Below are 21,385 nucleotides of genomic sequence, written 5' to 3'. Positions count from 1 at the left end.
TTCCAACACAAAAATTCCACCCTTTCATGAACACTGGAGGAAAAAAAAATAAATTGAGAAGGATGCCAACGTCTGAGTGCTTAAGTATACATTTAAAAATAAATGTTTTCCACAGCAAGTTCTGGTTTAAGTGATGGGATCTTTGTTGCTTCACCCATCTACTTTGTTCTTTGTGATGATTGTTTCCACAGAAGCACCTGCAATATTTGCTTAATGTTTGGTGATGTCTCCTGTGCATGTTCAGTCGTTTCCAGAATCTGTATGGATTGCATGATTTATCACAGAGCAGAATCTGACTGTTGGATAACTGCAGAATGTGTTCTAGCATTGAGAACTTTTGTCTTCTTTTTGTAAGAAATCAGCAACTCTATTTAAAGTAAAATTTTTTGGCAATGTTCTACTTTACTGTGGGACCATTATAAACACATTTTATTTTTGTACTTCCAGAATTCTAATTTAATGATTGAAATAATGGTGACAAAATACTTCCATGTTATGAATAAATGAATGTGTGATCTACATCTTCTTAGCTTTCATGCGTTTCCAGGCAGCAGAAGCATTCTGCAGGATTTTGTTAGGGAAAATGTGATTTGCTGCACACAGGATGTTGGAAATTGTGTCTACTTTCTGATTTTCTTTTCCTCTTTTTTTTTTATGTGTGTTTATGTGTGCAACCAGGAACATTGACTGTAGTAGGAAGCTGAAAAATGTGAGTACATCACTTGGAGTTCATTGGTTTTTGGTTTTTTGTTTTTTTGTCTGGTTAATCCTGTATTTGGCCTGAGCAAGAATTATGTTAGTAAAAACTGAGTACAGATGAGTATTGGTGGAAAGTCCTTCTGAATACAAAGCTCACTGGGTTCTGTGGAAATGTACGTAAAGCTGCTATGGCAAAGCAGCCTTACAATAGAAATAAAATGGAAAGCATTTGCCTCTTCTTAGATAAATTATAAATAATGTGATTTCTATACTGTCCAGTGTACTGTTTACTGGGAACCATCTGACTCGCCCATGAAGCAACACTTCATGAATATATAGGCAAAAAGTACACCTGTGCAAAGCATTTAAAATAAAACAAAGTTATCATTAAATCTGGATGCAAGTCTTTGCTATCAGGTTTCCTTCTTCTTCCAAATAAATTAATGTTACCTCAAAGACTATTTCCATGCAACTTCAATTTCTTCTTAATTTAAACTAATGGCAATGCTAGTGGATCCCGTAATGGTTGAGTTGAAAAGAAAATATCTAAAATTTTCTGGTCTCAGAGTTAGTTATTCTCTTAAAGCCTTGCAAGCTGCCTGTCCTTAGTCAGCTGTAACCTGGTAGAAATTCGATCTTGTATTTGGCTCAAATCCCTACAAATTGAACAGATATGCCAAGATCTTTACCTAGCAACTTTGCAAGCCAGGAATCATGACTGGGGATAATAAAAAAAACAAACCAGAAAAAAACACCCCTCCCCCAAATGATTTCATCCTGTCTTTTCCATCATCAGTAGAGTAGTATATTCTACATTCAGCACCCAAAGTTTTAGGGGAAGAGTTCAGCTTAGGTATTTTAGCACTCCTCTGGGGTCTAGCTAAATATTTTTGTACAGATGTATTGTTTTGAAAGTAAAATTTCAAAACTATCCTTCATGATGTGATTCTAAGCAATATATGCTTTCCAGGTATATGATCCTGCAACCTCAGCTGGCAGCCAGTTGGAATTGCTTGCAAATGTGAAATTATCCACAATTTTCGGCCCCACCCCCCAAATAAAGAAAGGAAGAAGAAAGTGATTAAATGCTAGCAGAAATAAATAAAAATACCACATCCTTCATCAGTGAACTGAATGGCAAAATGAATTGGACAGTTTCCTGGTTGCTCAAAATACTGTATTTGCAAGTGTTTTCATTTAACTTGAGTACATATACTGTAAGCATTCTTTGGATAAATTTGTCAAGCAGTACTGATTGAAGGAAAACAGCTTAGATAAAGGTTGTTTCAAGAAAAAAAAATCAGTTTTAGTGAAACCATCTCCTTTCACTCAGCACAATAGTGTTGATTTATTGATACTATTTATAAACCAAGGAAAAATAGAAACTCTATTTATATATGATACATACTTTACATTATGCACCACAGTTGTTTTCAAACAGAGGATCTGTGTGACACACACTGTATCCTTTTCTGGCAGGGCCTCAGCCATAGTGCTGCATAATTTTGGGCATCACACTTAAATGAAAATAGGGATGCTAGAGCAAGTTGATATTGGTGAGGAGGAAGCACTGAAGGTATGTGGGTATCTGGTTTAGGGAAGAAGAGTCTGAGAGATGTCTGTTCCCAGTATCCCCTTGGGATTTTTGCTAGTCTAGTTTTCTTTAGTTCACTATGTAGTATGAATTATATGGCCCTGTCCCATCAAAACATAAAATACTATATTTCAGTTTACATAACTTTTTGATACAGTTAATGGCAACTGTTGTTTAGTATTGGTTGCACATTGTTTCCACATCAAAATATTTTCTGTTTGTTCTGCAGTTAAATACTTTGCAATGTCACAGAAAATGCCAGAATAATGAGCATTAAATGAGAAAAAGCTCTAAATTCTGAGGTGATGGTTTATAATTTTTAACCAGTGCAGAACACTGAACTGATTTGCCTCTGATGATCAGTTTCCAGTCCAAATTGCTGTGGCACAGGTACCATTAAAGACATTACTTTAAGTGGAGGCATATGTGAGTGCAGAAAAGGACTTTCTCAGCATGGTGTAAACATCAGTGATTTTGGAGGTGTTGGATTTGGCCTTCCTAAGCATCTTAATTTCTCCTTTCCTAAAACACTTGCAACACAATTGGTGTCAGGTCAGATTTCTTTGCTACTTAAGGGAGTGAAAGGGTAAATAAACACTTGTAAGAGCAATTCTTGGACTTTTTAACTCAGTAGTTTTGAAGTGACTTTTGAGTTATGGAGAGGCATCAAGTCAGTACTTCAGTGAAACTGCTAACTCTTTCCCCTGTGGTCTGATAGAAACAATAAGATGCTCATGGCTTTTGATTAATCTTATTTATTAATCTTCTTTATTAAGCCTTTCTTAAGCTAGCAAAAGCCTAGAAGTAAATGGTCCTGTATCATCTGGTTAATTACATTAGGATGATTAAAAATGGGACTCCTTTTTCTGTTCTTGAAATAGACAGGCACACATATGAGATGTTTTTAGTCAGGCACTCATTGAGATGTTTTGTTTGTTCCCTTGGTCTTAATGGTTTTAATTAATGACTACTAGTATTAGTACTGTTTAGAGATTTTTTTCTTACTGGATTTACAAACAGATAAATGTATTCTAGACAGGTGCAAATATATTTGTCTAGTTTTTCTACTCAGATTCATTTTTTCTGTTTATTTTCCAGGCAGACATGACAGTTTTATTATTTTTATTGAAAAAACAGGGAGATAATGTGTTAAGTTACATATTTTGTAGGACTGTTTAAATTTTCATAGTTACCTGATGTATATGTTTAACCTTTGACAGGCACTTTCCTTTCAATCCTGATTTATAACAAAATCTTGTGCCACTCTGCAGTTTAGAATAAATGAGGAATGCTGAAGAGAAGTAAATTTAGCTAAGTTACTGTATAGATGGCTTCAATTATTTCTTATTAACTTCTGCAGGTATTAGTCACCATTTATTGGCTAGGGAAAGCAGCAAACAGCTGCGCGTCATATAGTGGATCAACCCTGAACCTGAAGGAGTTTGAAGGTTTCCTGGCACAAATGAGAAAGGTATCTTTTTGTTATGTTTTGGGAATGGAAATTTAGTTCAAGTTATTAGTCCCATAAATAAAATGGGGTTTGCTGCATATGAGAGAAGTGGGAGGCTGGAGTTTCCATATGTTTTGATGTGAGTTATTTTCATTTATGACACTAAGTTTCAGCTAGAAGAGCCGAGACTCAGAAGTAAGGTGGCAGGCTTGTGAGAGCAAGAGTTTTTTTCCTCTTTAAAACATTAAGTCTCATGACCAACTTTTTTGGTTTTATGTTGCAACATAAAGCAGCAAACCAAAGTATATAAATAAAGCTGAAGGGGAGGAGGAGGAGATTATGTTTCACCAAGGGCATAGTTATTATAAATCTGTGTTTTGCCAAGCTCTGAATTGTGGCTGAAATCATATTTGGTGGTTTATGATAAGCTGAGCTTTGTTGAAAAGTTGTGATTGCTGTAGGGTGATTTGGGGACTTTTAGTTGAGCATTCCAGCATGCCTTGAATCTAGACATCAGATATTTAACCTCATGGTTAAATAGGTAAAATTCCTGTTTGTGATCCCAGTTCCTGTGAACAAGGAGGTGAAAATGGAAAGGAAAAGGGAACATCTTGCTTCTCTGAAGAAGTTTATTTTAGTCTTCATTTTAATGACCTGTGATAATGACTTGGGACTTTGGCACTTGTGAGTGATATGAATGAGCCTAAGCAATAAAAAAATGAGGTTAATATTTGAGTTGTTTATAAATGGAAGATGCAGGGAAGGAACAGTCTGCACTACAAAGAGTCTGAAAGGTGAAACAAAGCCAAACAAGGGAGCTATCACAAAAAAATTGCCTAAGTTCAGGTTGTTATAACATTAGTCCTGCCTGGTATCATGGTTCATTTTTTAATGTTTAATCTTGCACCATGAGGCTCCTCTTTTCCAGGTGATATTTAGCCATGAAACTAATCATCAGAGCATTTTGGAGGTGCTATCTTGAGCCCTTTTGTGGGATGAAGTAGGCTAGGGCTGAAAGGCAGTGTTTTCCATGAAGGTGATGGTCACGGAGTGTCTGGCTGGACATTGCAGAGCACGGTGAATTAAGGCCAAAGGCAAGAGGCTGGGGCTTGACTTGTTGGAGCAGGGAGAATAATAGAGATCTCATAAAATCTGAAAGCTAGATACTGTTTTAATACATAAGCAGAGCACTTTGCCATCCCGAAAAAATCTTGTTTAGGTGATGCTGTTATGACAGCCATTGGTGACTTATTTTGCCATCACCTCCCAACTCCTGTACCCCTGCAGTATTTCCCACTGGCAGTTTTGGGCTTTTCTGTTACTGCATTTGAAGAGGATTTGGTTGTAAAATAGAACGTTAACCATGCTGTGCAACACTCTGATGTTCTTTAGAGCTGAGCTTGAGTGATGAAAAGACACTATCACATTCTCTACTGGCATTTTTTCCACAGAATTTAATAACTAAATCGACCATAAATTCAGTCTGGTTTAGTTTTTCTGTTGTAAATCCTCTCTGCCCTCCTTTTTTAATAAGCAAATCAAAAGACAGCTCTGATGTAAGTTATCTGGACTCTTCTTTTTTTACTTCTCATACTGAAAAGAGCTATTCATTTCTAATTTTATTTATGCTACTCTGTTTTTAATTTCATTAACTGAGTACTTATTTTTCTTTTAAACTAGAAATTCGCAATGATGTTGCTTTTTGATTATATTTAGTGGGTGGAGCTTCCTGGAAAAATGTATCTTATATTTGGCAGTCATGCTTTTACTGCTACTCAGTGACATACTATGTTTTTAATTAGATAAAGAAAAGGCTGATGTGCTGTTGTGTGTCATGCTATGGTGTTATCAGTCCCATAGATACCACTTTCCCATTAGCAGCATTTGGGAGATGATGTTGGTTCAAGGCAGGACAAGTACCCATCTGTGTGATGGCATTGTGTTGGGAGAGTATCTTTGCCAAGGGGAAGGCTATAAAGGACATGTTTACAGAAGTCTAGGATCCTATCCTGGTGCCTGCCTCCTAATTCCTAATTCCTAGTGAGCGACATGCAAAATTAACATCAACAGGCCTTTGAAAGTAGGGTCTGCAGAACTCATTAGTTTACAATTGGACTGTTTTCAAACTCTGGTAGATAGTGAATGCAGGCTGGGGCATTTTGCCCAAATTTAAGTCCCTGTAGCTGCTATGCAGTTCTGTGTCATTCAAATACAGTAATTTAGGAAAATGGAAATGTACCTAAAGATTAAAAATAGCTGATTGGTATGAAGAGATGAGCAGATTTAGCGAATTTGGATTTTTAAAAAGATATTTGGATCATGTCACAAACAGGATTTTGATGGGGTTCTTAGATTTGTTCTTGGATGTGTGTAATTCATGAAGATTTCAGGGAGACAGATTTTTGTTGTCTATTGTTTCTATCAGTATTTTAGTTCACTAAGCAGGACTGAGGAAGGAACATACATAGGATTCAATTACAACTTTGTTAGATGCACTTGATTTGTTTTTAGAAAATATTTTCACTGCTATTTGCAATGAGGTTACTTAATGGCATTACCACAGTTTAGCTTGGCCTTAGACGACCTTTGCCGCTGCCTTTAATGTGGTATTTTGGCAGATTAGTAGTGAGTGGCACTAATTAAGCCTTCTTCCTGAAAAGTTTGCACGATGTTTGGTCTGATCTCTCAATCTCACTTCAAGCCTCCCTCTTTTTCATCATGGAAGTTTTAGTGAATTTTTATAGGGCTTTCTTCCCTCCATCATTTTTACTGCAAACCCACTTTCTTGTGGTGGTGGCCTGCCACAGAGTACTGGGATATTCCTAATTGATATTGGTGATACTAGTAACGGGTAGACTCAAGCAGTCAGGGACAGTGGGAGCTGTGCTCAACACAGCCACTGTGCTTCAGCTAGTGGTAAGCAGGGGGTGCTTCTTAATTAGGAATTAATATTCAAATGCTTCTGGAATAAAAAAATCACATTCCAGCCTCTTTGGGTCACAAAATGTCAGTCTGATAATGGCACCCACAGCTCTGACTTTACTTACTGTCAGGGTAGAAAAAACCAGATTTATCTTTGAATAAACTTAGTTATTTTTGTTTTTTCTCAGTCTGTATGATTGTAATTAATGTTAGGATACTCTCTAAAACAAGGGATTTGTTATAATGCAAGGATGAGGATGGCTTCTATTGACCTTTCCCTCTGCTGGAGTTTCAATGTTTTAGTATGTGCTGCTTGCACTGGAAAGAATTTATAATCACAGGACTGTCAAAGACAACCATTGTTCTCCCTGCTCTGAACATGTGGGTCAGCTACAAGTGCTTTCAAATCCCCCAGAGCCAGGAGCTGGCAAAGAGTAAAGAGCACAACTGAATTCTTCTGAGGCATCGGGAAAAGCATTTTGCATATTTTTCTTTGCTGATTACTTGAGAAAGACATCCCTCTTTCATAACAGGAATTTCTCTTCAAGGTAGAGGGAGGCTGAGGCACACTGCTTTATTATTTTGCTGAACTGGAACAGCAACAACAAATGCTGTCTGCTGGTGTCCTGGCCAGATACAATAGATGAGCAAGGGGAGGGGGAAATCCTTAGGAAAGCAGCAGACTTAAACCTGATGCAGGCACAATGTTAAAATTGTAGTGCCTTTGCCTGTGCCATGGACTGTGGACGACAAGTCAAGTTTCAGGTTACTTTCATTTTTGATCAGTTTATTAACTGGCTTATTGGAACATTTTTTCAGTTCATTGTACTAATCTAATGAGTGGTTTCTTCTTAATCAGCATAAAATTGGGATCTGTTGCAAGCTTGCACTTTTGTTTTGAAGGGAAGAAGGGTCAAAAATCAAGGAGACCCTCTTTTGGGGAGGAGGTTTTTAGTATTTGGAGAGATGCTCTGCTGTCTGATGTGTAATGGATATTTCTATGTAGGAAACGGAGGATATTGAAAGCCCAAAGCGCAGCATTCGTGACAGTGGCTATATAGACTGCTGGGACTCGGAACGCAGTGATTCCCTCTCCCCACCTCGTCACGGCAGAGATGATTCCTTTGACAGTCTGGACTCCTTTGGCTCCCGCTCACAGCAGACACCGTCTCCAGATGTAGTGCTCAGAGGGAGCAGTGATGGTAAGTACCAGTCACAGTGGGGCACATGAATAATGTTGTGACATAGAAGCAAAGTTTCTGGAATAAATGTCCCATTCAGAAGCTGGGTGCTGCCTCTGAATTGAGCTAAGCCAGTGGGAAAACTCTGTGAATGCTGATTTGTGGTCCCTGAGGTGCAGATGACTTTGCCAACAATTTACCTGAAGTCTGTCTCAGGATAGAGTAGCGTTGGAAAATGAGTTACATCATTGCACTGTAATTTTATGATGGGAGGAGTGTTTTTCTGGGTTACGGTGTAGGAGGATGTTATGCAGATTCATTTTAACTTAGAAACTATACTAGAGCAAGAAATAAAATTGCAGGAACAAGGAAAATATGGTAGTGAATAAAATGTTTACATGAGTAAACTCTGGGCAGATAAATGACATAGAAATATCTTGGGAATGTCTGATACTTGATAAAGTTTGAAGTCTGATGTACAGCACTTTGCCAAATTTCGTATTTGTTTTCATGATAATTAGAAAATTGAGTAAATTAATAGCTCCCAGCATCAAAGCTGTGGCCATCTTTGTGCACATTCGTGCGAGGACATGCAGCTCTAGGTGTACAGAAGGGGTGCTGCTTTTCTGCCTTTCTTTTCTGATTCCCAGAGGTTTCCAGAGGCTTGTAAAGACAGCATGCTGTATGAAGAGGGATTTGCTTGGGGTAGGTGTGGAGCATGCACTTAGGCTACTTGCCATGAGCAGGATTCTGGTTCAGGATGAAAAGATACATGATTGAGGCTCTCTCTGCACAGTTACATTCCCGATGAACAGATAAATAAGTCAAACTTCATCATCAGATGAAGCTGTGTTGCACATATGAATCACTTCTCCTTAGTAATGTTATTTATTTAATAAAAAAAGGAGGAACCAGATGTTCATACTGCTTTTGGGAGTGTGAAAGAAACTGGTGCTAATCATAACCGGACACATGAGAGATTTCCTGAGTTGATGGGGAATTCCTTAGAACTGGAAAGCTGGCAGGGAGAACTGGTATCACAGTAGTATTATAAAAGAGCGGTGGGGAAATCAGGGCTAAGATCTGCTCTGCTGCTCTGAATGGCCTGTGGTATTTGGGCTGTTACTGGTTAGCCATTCAGAACCAGCTAGTGGGCCTGATTCCCTGAAACAGCCTCATGACCCCTCAGACACTGAGCGGAGCACAGGCTCCACATTATCAAATGTTTTTCTTCCTTCTCAAATGAGACAAGTGTGTCGGCAAATAGGAACACCTCACATGTCCTAATCAGGAAATCTTGCTCTGTCCTGGGTGCTCAAAGGATATGCAGTGTCCCTACTTGCTTGGAGCTTGTAGGCAGTAAGTTACATGTGTCCTGTATCTGCTTTCTATCAACTTTTGCTGTATTAGCAGATTTTAGAAAAGTTTTGTGATTGTTTGCCACAGCTAAGACATACTGTCTTGTTGCATTCCTGAGTCTGTAACAAACACAAAGTAAGATGAAAGCTTACAAAGCTTGTTCTTAATAATTAGTTTTAACCATATCCAGAGTGCATGCAAATGCTGTGTGTACACGTGTGACTTATCTAGCCAGCACCTTCTAATGTCTCCCATTTTCCCTGCTGCTTACTGCTGACATAATTTCACAGCTGTCTCCTCCAACAGTTGCAGGTGAGGTATAACTTGGCTGACCTCTTTTATGTTGAACCTCTTCCTGTGGCCCCAACAGGCCAGTGTTTCACTCAACTGTGTGTAGTTTTTGATAGAAATAATTTATATTGGATTCAATGATCAAAAGATCAGAGGTCTTTTCCAACCTAAATGATTCTATGATTCTTTATGCAAAGCTGGATTGAGGAAAAGGCTTTGCTTTCATTACTTCTTTCTCCATTCAAATAGGAGCTTTATGAACCAAATAATATAGTGAACTAAAACTATAATTCCTTCTACTCCTAGAAGAAAAAAAAACAACGAATGGAGATCATTTAAGTGATCCTAAGGTGATGATTAATTTAGGTGGAAGCAATAAGAAATACTACCTTCACAGATGTCATCTGTGGTTAGTCTCATTGTTGAGGAACTGCTCTGGTGTCCTATGCAGATCCTGTTCCTTGGTAGAAAGCAAACAAAACCAGTGGTAGAGTAGAGCAGTTTATTTAAAATGCAATACAATTGCAGCCTGACCTGCCTTTAGAGTTGCAAAATCTCTGCTTGGCCCGCAGTTGTGTATGGATCCTTGTATGAAGGATCTGTGCTTGTCTGTGGAGTATAACTGCTTGTTACTGGTTGTGGAAACTTTTTGCTACTGCTTCTACTTGGAAATGCAGAACAACAAAATTAAGGTTATAAATGTAGAGCAGAGTTGATCTTCTATTTGGTACTTTCGGCTTCCAGTATTTTTTTTTTTTGCAAATCTGAGCTGCAAATAATTTCACGAGTGAAATATGAATTATTAAAGAAGCTGCTTGTCTTTGAAGTACTCAGCTTGGGGATGCTGGTAGGCACATCAGTAATGAGGGAGAGGAATGTGTTCTAATTTCTCTGCTACTGTGTTATCTATTCCAGCACTTCTGTCTGCCAGTTCAAGACTGGTTTTCATGTGATACAAAAATAGACACGAGAACAAAGTCAAAAGCAAACAGAATAGCAAATAACAGTAAGGGATCTTTTCATTTTCTTTCAGTTACTCTGTGCCCTGCTCAGTGTAATGATACTACAGCTCTTCAATCCCCAGCTGTCCGCAGATACCCATGATTCTGTGATCCTATCTCTACTTTTTGTTTAGACATAGGCTCAGATTACCAATTATATGCTAGTTATCATAAGTTCTTAATGAAAATTGTTCAAGTAAAAGATTAATGGCAAAAGTGCATTGTGATTTTTGTCTTAACTAGTTCATTTCCATTGTGTCATGTCTTTTGGTACTGTTCCCTTTCACTCTTCTTCATCTCTCTCCAAGCAAAAGATTAATAACTCAACCTGCTGCAAAAGCTCTTTACAAGTAACATTCCTAGCATATTTTGATCTCTTTTCTTTCCCCCACTTCAAATTATACACAAGCTACTTGTGATTTTTACGACTTCATTGTTTTCAGTTGTTCATTAGGTAGCTCAGTGAATTAGCTAGTGATTTACTAGTGTGTTGAATTAACACGGAAATACAATCTGGGTGGCTTCCCCTCACCCCAGAAAGGGGAAACAGTTATTGTATATGCAAGTGTTGCAAAGGGGCCAAGGAACAGAGACATCTAGCACTCCAAAGTTGGGAGAAGATATATCTGCTGGTGGAACAAATGGCTGAACATGCTCATTTCACTCTTCAAATCAGGGCCTGTGAGGATATTACACTGCTCAGGGAGAACTATTTGCATAGCTTCTTTGAGAATTACTTAAAAAGGCTCTTAATGGTGCAGGGAATCTAGTGAATGTCTATGAATTGGCTTCCAAAATGGCTATGAGGGCAGTTTTACACAGTTTTGTCCTGCCATTTAGGAGTTTAGTTTTCAAGTCAGAAAAGTCTTGCCTAGATGTCAGTGTTTTAAAGGGGTTGTAAATATCAGGAAGTTGTTCATTTGACCAAAATCAAGTAGACACCCAGCTCTGTTATCTCACATCTTCTCTGTAACGATTTTTCTCTCTCACCTTATTTCTTCACCAATAAGTATTTTTCATTCTTGTTGTACTGACCTAGCCTCCTTGCAGCTTTCAGTTTGGGGATCACATGTCTCTGTCTGCTTTGCGGTGTGCTAGACTGATTGTCTAGGCAATTGATGAGATTGGAGAGAAACTATCTGAGTTTTCTGGTTTATAGCAGCTGATGCTATTCTCAGATCTTGACCAAATCTGATGCTTGTGTGTTTGAATCACTGTGTTAATATGTGTGGGTAGAAACACCCACATATTGCTGCCATTCTGTAGCTATACAACATGCAGCCCTTTTTTGCTTCTGCTTGTGCTAGGCACATGTACGTGTAGGTTCAAGAGTGTCTATCAGGTCAGGCATACCCATATGTACAAGTAGGAGTAACTTGGGCTTTAGTCAGTTAAGCTTCTGTATCAGTTCTCTGTGATTGACAAGTCTGGCTTAATCCGACCCTGAGGTTTTTTTATGTGACCTGTGGCTGAAGATGAGTTTTTCAGAGACTGATGGAAAAAAGTGTTTATTGTCTGTGTAGATGCTATGGCTGCTACATTCAATGACTGATTTTAAAATACAAATGCAGTTAAAAGTGGTTAAATGTAATTTTTTGGTGGTGTCTTCTCTGATTTATAATTTTTTTAAAAATCAAACCATTGAATGAAAGTGAAAGTAAGGGGATTTTTTTCTCCTTCCTCAATAGGGAGAGGAAGTGACTCGGAAACTGACCTGCCACATAGAAAGATGCCAGATGTGAAAAAAGATGATATGTTGGCAAGGCGGACCTCACATGGTGAACCTAAATCAGCTGTGCCTTTTAACCAGTACCTTCCAAACAAGAGTAATCAGACTTGCTATGTACCTGCTCCACTTCGGAAAAAGAAAGCTGAACGAGAAGAGTACCGAAAGAGCTGGAGCACAGCGACCTCACCGCTAGGAGACAGACCTTTCAGGTAAGACTGGCCTGTCCAGCTTCTCCCTTCCTCAGTGATGATGCTTTAACATTGCCCAACTTTCATTCTCTTCATGAGTTGTATGATACTGTAATAAATCTCTTGCTGGTGTGGTACTGATAAATAGTTTGTAGCAATTTTTGAAGGTAGCAGAAAAGCAATGGATAGAAAATAAATGTCTTACGTCATTATTTACCATACAATGCAATGTATAACTTGTGTTTGACAAGATGTTTGTTAATATGGACATTGACTCAAACCCAAGGCTGGAAAAAATTGTTCTGGATGATCATTTTCAGTTCTCAAGACACTTACTTACTGACAAATGATACTTTAGGTTATGTTTGATGTATTCAATCAAAATAGGTAATATTTTTGCCGTGTTTTTGTAAAATAAATTTATTTGTATGTTATATTCTACACACTAGTATGGTTTATGTAGCTCTGACTATGTGTTTCTGCTTGTTGGTTTTATCAGCTGATAGTTGTTTTGACCTAAGAAACAATTCCAATTAAAAAGCATAATTACCGTCCCTGATTATTCATCAGAATTCATCCTTTGGCATCTTGATATCAGCAAAATGTACTTTAAAAGTGTAAGTGTTTTAGGCGCAGTCTGTATTAAACTAACTTGTATAATTCGATAGTAAACCCCACCCTGAAACCATAGAAGAAGAACTGAACGAAACATCAGGACTGTGTGAAAAAGAGAAAGTGGGCTCCATGACTCCTGAGACAAGCTCCATTAAAAATCAATTAGGTTTCAGTCAAAGTGAAGAAAACTCCATAGACCAATCTCCTTCATGTAGTGCGAAAGAAACATCAACACCCAAGGGGAAAGATGCAGAAGAGATCAGAAAGTTAAGAAGACTTGAACAAGCTGGCATTAAGGTCATGTCAGCAGCCCAGCGCTATGGCAGGTTAGCCCAACAGTGTGGGATATTGTGCACGCTTCCCGTTTTTAGGATTGACTGAAGTGTGGGCTTCCTTGATCTGCTGTGATTTCACATCTAACAAAAAACCAATCTGCTAAGCACTCACAACTGCTAGTGAAAGTCTTGGTCTGAAAAAGCTTGTGATGTGGTGGCTGTGGATTACAGAGTTCTGTGATGCTAACTGCATTTGTATTGAGAAATTGTATTGTCATGCAACATAATGTCAACAGACTCCCAGAAAGCTACTACACAAACTTCCATCCAATGCTTTCTTGTATGTATTAAAAATATATATAAATGTACATTAAAAATGCCTTGTTTAGGTAAAAGTTTCAGAAATTTATGTTATTTGTTGCTGGTGGGACGGTGAACCACACTTTTTAGGTGGTTAATATTTTTAGCTGTGTTAATAAATGATACTTTTTTTTTTAATGACAGGAACTATAAACGGACAGTGCTTGTTAACGTATGTACCAGTTAAAGCATAAAGGCATAGTTCAGGAGTCATAATTTGACTGACTTTGGTGTGGAATAACTGTAGTTACTCACTTATTACCTGTATTATTTGTTTTTGGATGTTGTTCCTGTTCTTTAACTTGAGAGCTGAATGATAGCTCGGCTCACAACCCATGCCTTCCCATCATCTGATATTAGATCCTCATGAAAAATCTCTTCTACTCATGGGGATGACATGCAAAGCAGAGTTTTAGCCAACCTGACAGAAGACTAGGCACTTAGAAAAGATCAAAATGGTTTGGCTTAAGGGTAAGTGTCCAAATGTCCTTCTGTCCAAAACATTTTGTTTTGGATTGTGGAGTGAAATCTTAACAGTGAATAGTTTAGCAGATGCTGATCTGCAGTCTGGGCCTTGAAATGCAATAGTAAGAAATGCAGCTCATATGTAGTACAGTTTATTCATAGGTACAGCAAAGCTTGTCTGCAGCCACATACAGATGTGCCGCATGCAGGTGAAACAGTCACAGTATATATGCTGTCATATGTGCTCTTCTCAGGTCTGCTTCACTGTTGTCACGCAGTATTGAGCCAATGTTTGTGTTTGATTTTGGGGTATTGTTTTTTACACAGCCAGATACTAATGAAGATGAACTATTTGGCATAAATTAGTCCTTCAGTCTCAATTAGTGTGCTAGGTGATTTGGAATGCATAAACCAGTGGCTATTAGCATAATCCTGTTCTAAGTACCAAAGCTGTAGAATTAATAGTAGTAATGTAGTAATATGTATTAAAATGTAGTAATAGCTTGTATTTAGCACTGCAGTGCACAGCAAACAGCTCCGTTTGCGTTTGAAGGATGCTCACCACACTGAGAGTCCCTTTTCCAACCCTATCCTTGATCTACTGGCTTGATGTCTGCAAAAGAAGCATGTGCCATCAAATGTGTGATTCTTTGGCAGGAAATCAGGTCTCCTCTTTCCTTGGACACCCTGTTGTCTTGGCAGGGCTGAAGGAGATGGGAGGAGAAATAACAAGTCTTTTCTCTTCCTTGCTCTCAGTGGAAGGACTTGAGGAATTTGACAGCTAGAAGAAGGAGTAGGTGATGGTTTTCTATCCCAGCTAAGGGTGAAAGAGCAGAGCTTTCTAACACAAGCTTCACTATAGTGGAGTAGGAGCCTGCTTCTGGGAATTGAAGAAAGACACAGCAGAAAAGGCACTGGGGTCAGAGGTCTGTAAGGGAAATTATTTGTGTAAGTGGAAGACTAGTGGGTGAGAAGGGAAGAATTTAGTAGTGACTCTCTGGATACAGAGGAGCATTTAATTGTCTTTCTTAATATCATCTTACTCTTCCCTGTTCTTTGAACCTCTCAATTTTTACTTTCTTCTTGGCATTAAGTTCAAATTTCCATGCACTAATGACACAGAGAAATTCTTAGTCCCTCTTGTTTCTCTATTCTGATTTTTTTTTCTTTCACCTCTCTTCCCTCATCTTTCTGTGATGTCAGCCTCTCTTTTTTTTTCACCTGAGGTTGTCAGTTTTCTTCCAGTTCCTCTGAGAAGGCTGTTTCGTCTCATGATACTGACCTCTGGAGGACACCCACTGTGACTTTTGCATTCTACAAGGCATCTAATTGTTCCTAAAGCTGAAACTCAGTAGGGGACCTTTCTAATTCTGACCAGGAATAATTTGAACTTGTAGGCAAATGTATCTTTTGCTTGGAGTCTGAGTACTTATCTCCATCGCTTTACCGTGTTCTAGGAAATGCCTCCATCAAACTACATGCTATAAAAATGCATGCCATTCTCCTTCCCAAAGGAGTATATTTTGTCAGTTGAATGTTATTTTATTGGTACTTGATCCGCCTTGCTTGCTTGTTGCCTGCATCTGTCTCTTACTCTATTGGATTTGAAAGGTAAGGATCAGATTCATGGAGATACCCTAAAAAGAGGATAATTAAGTGTGTTTTAAGAGATGATGGAGAGGAGAACATAAGAGGGAAATGTGAGCAAGTGTTTATGATATGTTTGTTGCAAATGGGTTGTGGACTCTTACCTTGACAGAGCATAAACATGGAAGATCCTTTCATTGTTCTGAAATGCAATATTAGGATCTGCAAGCCTGTATAAGACCTTGCTCCAGGGAGCACAAATGTTTGCAGTCTGACACTTTGGAAGTACTTGCTATACTAGCGTAGATTCCTGTGTTGTTTCTGCAAGGGCTGAGGCAGGGTGTGCAAAAGCAATTTACAGCTAAATCTACAGTCTTTCCTATCTCCATGGTAAACTGGCCTTAAAAAACGCTTTTGAGACCATCACAAACTGATTCAAGAGACCCAAAAATGTGACAGATAATTTCTGATTCCATTAAAAACAAAATGCAAATGAATGGAAAATACTCTTAACCTAGAAACTTATTAATGAAGTCTAGTTACATGATAAAAATTGTACATTTTTCATTACAACTCCTAGTTGCACTTTTGAATATATAACTCAATATTTCTTTTTGCCAAAAACACTGCTCTCAGAAATGCTGTTTGATGCTCTCAAATTTCAATAGCATTGGTGAACATGAGACTGAAAAATCCAGCAGTTTTTACTGAATAATCACTTGGTGAACTAGCTGTTTCTTAAGGTGATGTGGGCAGAAATGCTCATGAGGAAGAGGGATAGCAGTTCCATCAGTTCCATTTGGAGTGCCATCAGCCAGTGTTGTCTGTTGCCTTAAATGAAATCTTGATCCTTCAGAGAGATCTAAGGAAAAAGTTGCCTTTAGGCCATTTGAGACTGTGCTCTCCCCATGACTAACAGGGGATCCTGTGTGTTGCAGCACAACAAGGCAAAGGCAGGTAGCTTTTTTTGATCTTGAGCTAGACAGGCCTGTCAGGGATAGTTTATGGCTTGCCCATAAGTTTCTCCAGTAACTTTGTTGAGCAGTAGTTTGAAAGGGCAGCTGGAGATGTAATATAAGTCCTGTATAAAGTGAACTTGCAGGAATTTAAAATGTTTAAAATATTTTTTAAAACAGCTAATTATAGCTTTCTTGATATTTAAAATAGTAGAGAAACTCAAAGAAGCCCCTGAGCTGTTTAGATTTGCTTTCTTAATGCCAGTCTGTTTAAGCCTTTGTGATCCCCTCTTTTTTGCTTTGTATAGCAAGGTGTGCTAAAAGAGCAAATGCCTACAGAAGTACTGCATGGAACCTTCTACTACTTGCTGCCCAGCTTCCTAAAATATCAATACATACAATTTGATTTTTAAATATGAGTTACCTATTTCTTGCCATCTGTCTTTTCAGTTTGTGTAAAAGTATTGACATTACAAGTTAAAATAAACTTAATCTTTATAGGTACCAGCTGTCAAGGGTCTTTATTGTTGTAATCTTTAGTAACAGCAAGGCCATATTGGTAGCAGTTGCATGTCTGAAGTCAGGTGGCAATGTTTTCCAGCATGTCAGTATCATTGGTGTATTGGTACTATCATGCTATATAGCAGCGTTGGCATAAAGGGTTTTTTCTGGGGTTAAAGGGAAGGTTAATTAGGAAAAGAATCAAGTGTGGGAGTGTGTGAGAAGAAAAGCAGTTAAGAATACCAGGGCAGATAGCCTCAGTGATTACTTGGGTGGGTTTTTTTAAAATGGAGCCATTAAGAAGAAAAATACCAAGTATTTGATTTTGCAGGACTCAGCAATGTTTTCTAGGGATCAGGTATTTACATCAAATCTCTTTCTTATTTTGAAATGTTCAAGAGGTTTAATACTGCCATTTAGAGTATGACATTCACTGCATCTAGTATATTAAAACTAGTTCTTACTGGTTCTTCTAGCTGTAGCTAAAATAAGTAAAGGTCCAACATGCTGATTTTTTTTGTGTGTGTGTAAAGTCCTTGTGGATTTGTTACTAGTATATGGTAAGTTTTATTTCTAGCAAGGCTTTGCCCAATCTAACAGCAGCCTGGAGCATATTTGATTAACTCTGCTTGGTTTTTGACCTGGAGATGAGTATTGCACTGCCCTCTCCTCCCCTTATGCATCAAGAGCTTTATTTAATTTTACTCTGTGTCAGTAAAAAGCTGATATGTGAAGAGAACGAAAGCACCCCAGACATCATCCTTCGCAAGGACAATCCCTTCATGACACATTATCAAGGAAAGGATTCTGGTTCAGAAGATGAAGCAACCTGCAGAATTCCAGATTTAGAAAAGGATGACTTTGCCACCCGGAGAGCCAGGTTGAATCAGCCCAAACACACAGTTCCATTTAACTCCTTTTTAGTTGGATCCTATACAAATAAAGATAAAGGTAAACTGGAAGATGTCAAAAAGCCACTGCAGATGGAAAAAAGGGAACATGCAAGGTGTGCATTTATGATCTTATTCTTTCAATTATAATGCTTAGTTTCACCACCGAGTATTTCTGTGAAGGCCTAAAGCAGTCTTGGCCACAAAGAAACTTACAGGATAAAGTAAATGCAAATGCTTTATCATGAAGTGGACCAAACTGTAATTTTTTTGTTAGAGTATAAGGACTAGAAATTTAAATTGACTTTGAGTGTAAATAAGATAAAGGCAGGACACTTTTGTTATCTAAGCTCATGTGACAGCTCAAGAGTCTGAGTAGTAGCAGATAAACTTAGAAGATATGTTTTGTATCTCAGCTCTTTTTCTGAGCACATTCAGTACATGTTTTTGGATGTGTTTGTTTCATCTCATGCCCTTTGAATACCCTGCATAAAACACGGACCATGTGAGTCTTTTAGTTCAGCCACGGAATATATATGCCTGCTGTCCTGCACCAGATTATGTTGCACATGGTCTTAATGTGTCTTGCACAGCAATGTTTAGGATAATGAGCCTGGGTTACAAGGTTTCAGCCTAGAAAATGTCTTCTTTCTTCAGTTCACTGATACAGACCTTTAAGAAGCTACTGAACACAAATATCTGCTAGGTGTAGATCTTTTTTGGGAAGCAAGAATATTTGTTTTATTTTTGCAAACAGAAGTGAGTCTAGATGAAACCCACATTACAATGAAACTTGACTGTAACAACCGATACTTCAGAAAAGTTCTCTCAATATTTAGTAGCTCTTTTCAGTAATGTCAAATGTGCCTTTTGGTTGCTGGTAATTTGATTATGTTAGCATTTTCTAGTGACTAGTTTGGCAGGGCATCTGAAGGGCACCTAACCAAATTTTAATAGTCCAATGCTATTGACGTGACTCTAAGATCAAAGAAATTGCATAGAACATTTGAGAACAAAATTTGGAATTCACTGTGTGAATGATAGGTAAATGAGATATTTGTAACTATTGAAGAGAAAGCTTATTGCAGAAAATAACGTAAAGATTTTTCTAGCTTGAGCTAGGAATAGAAGTTCACATAAAGAAGTGGTCTCAATAGTGTGTGATTGGGGTAGCATAGATGAGAGGTTTAAACTTCAAATTATTTCATATTTACTTCATAAAATTAATGTAAAACTAATATTATAAATTCAGTTTTATCTTCTTGTATTCTGAACCTTTTCTTTTGATGCTGATTTATAATTGCTCCCTCAAAATATCTTTTCTTGCTGAACCGTAATGTGCATTAAAATAGAAGAAGATGGGTGCACATGACATCAGTAAGGCAAATAGTGACAAGCAAAGAGAACCCATTTCTGCAAAATGAGAAGATTGAGTCAGAGGAGGAACAGCAGATGAAAGAGCCTGATACTGAGAGCAATGATTTGGTTAAACTAAAATCTCAAAGCACCCTTCCTCAGCTACAGGATGAGATATTTATGAATGCCTCTATAACAAAAGCAGATCTGGAGACCTGGAAAAGATTGAAACTGTCAGGGGAGCCCAGGTATGATTTCTGCTTGTGAACAGGATTGGCACCCTGGGAAGCATGTTTGGTTTGTCTCAATCTGCTGTATGTGCTTGTGGTTTTAAATTTGAAGAATGCCTTGGCGACAACCAGTCCTTACCTAGTTGGGTTTTCAGGAGGAATCAAAAAATCCATACAGGGATGCTATAGAGCACTATAATAGTTCCATAGTCACTTTGCTGGTGGATGCTCTAAATACAATATCAGAAAGGTCCCTGTTGTCTTGTGACTCAGTCTGCTTTGGAACTGCTTGAAGTTGAAGAGCACAAAGGTCCAAGTAGCCCCACTAATAGAGTAGCACTGTGCTGCTAACCAAGGGACTTGGGGCATTGTACCTCAGAGGTATTACTTTAGAATCAGCATCTCTTTGCATACTGTTTATGAGATCTGAGATGATATGTCAGCATACCATTGTACTCCAGTGCTGGGTAAATACAACTAGCACTGTTTCTCACTGCAGCAGGGCTTTCAGGAGCCTCACTGTATGGTCTGTGTATGCTCTTTTAGTGAACAAACCTTCCACAAAGGATGCCAGTATAAAGCAGTTACTCTAAGCTATTTCCCTATGGAGATGGATTATAATGTGGGAAGGTGATGTGTGACTCCACTAGGAAAGGACAACAACTCCTAGCCTTCCTGTTTAGGTGCATGCCATTTTCCAATTAAAGGCTGCCATCTGCTCTGGCATTCTTCTTGCAATGTGGCTACTGGATGTATTTTTATCTCTAATGCAATCAAAACTCAATCATTCTTTCATCCTAAAGTTAGTAGTAGTCTCCCTGTTACTTTTGAGGTGATTTATTAAAATCAAGTTTTAGTCCTGTTACTGTAGGATAATTGAACTGCCATTGCTAGTGCTCTTATGCCACTGTAAGTCCTCCATGCCAGAGTGGATTCTGGTGCCATGCAGTAACATCTAGTGCATGGCCTGGCTCCATGTGAGCAGATAAGGGAACTCTGGCGTTGTTAGAATGAAGAACTGGGTTTGAAATGGGCCCTATGCTGTGTTCCTCGCCCTTAGGAAGAGGTTCCATGGATGTGCTCCCAGAGTTTCCCCCATAGGTCTGCAGTATCTTTGGATTTTATCTGTCATTTGGGCCTCAGTATGCCCCCACTGTTTGAACCTGAGTTCTTGAATTTTAAAATAAAACCCCTTCAAAACCTTGGAAGCATTTAATTTGCTGTATTCTGAGAGTCTCATGTTGGGGGCATTCTTTTATTCCTCCTTATGACCAGTGAAGAAGATTTCAAATGTCCCAGCAACACACTGTCACCAACTGATACTACAGTGAAAGCAGTAGCTCGTGATGATTTTGCTGTCCGCAAAGCCAAAGCAAACAAAAAGGCTGGTAGACCTAAGCAGAAGTTTGTGCATTTTGGGCCAGTAACTGAGATTGATCAACAGAAATGGGACAAGCTTGTTATTGGCAGATCTTCATCCAAAACTGGAACAGAAGAGGAAAGCAAGAAAAGCTATGTGGAGAGTCACTCTGGTGTTGAAAGCTCTCCTTCAACTCCTGTTGTCAGTCCTGGGTTTGCTGAACACAGTGATGAGCCAGAGAATGAGTCCAGGTATTTGGTGTGGCTTAGGAAGTGCTGCTGAGCTGGAAATGAAACCTGTTCTTGCCAGATGCTGATCTGCATGGGAGTGAACTGCAGCGCAAACATAGGAGCTGTTCATGTGCACAACCTTGTTC

At 38.5% G+C, this 21,385-nt stretch overlaps 1 protein-coding gene across 1 annotated transcript in view; it reads left to right on the top strand.

Annotated features, from left to right (window-relative positions):
* Positions 1–21,385, top strand: part of LIMCH1 (LIM and calponin homology domains 1) — a 178,925-nt gene that overhangs the window by 108,365 nt on the left and 49,175 nt on the right. The window contains exons 5-12 of the mRNA XM_071556571.1: positions 679–709; positions 3,654–3,764; positions 7,672–7,867; positions 12,186–12,435; positions 13,083–13,355; positions 17,889–18,179; positions 19,416–19,667; positions 20,925–21,260. Coding sequence (XP_071412672.1) covers positions 679–709; positions 3,654–3,764; positions 7,672–7,867; positions 12,186–12,435; positions 13,083–13,355; positions 17,889–18,179; positions 19,416–19,667; positions 20,925–21,260 — 1,740 coding nt within the window. The remainder of the gene's footprint in view (positions 1–678; positions 710–3,653; positions 3,765–7,671; positions 7,868–12,185; positions 12,436–13,082; positions 13,356–17,888; positions 18,180–19,415; positions 19,668–20,924; positions 21,261–21,385) is intronic.

This window comes from Pithys albifrons, chromosome 5 (assembly GCF_047495875.1).
Source record: "Pithys albifrons albifrons isolate INPA30051 chromosome 5, PitAlb_v1, whole genome shotgun sequence".
Classification (NCBI taxonomy): Eukaryota; Metazoa; Chordata; class Aves; order Passeriformes; family Thamnophilidae; genus Pithys; species Pithys albifrons.
This window is presented reverse-complemented; position numbering and strand designations above follow the sequence as displayed.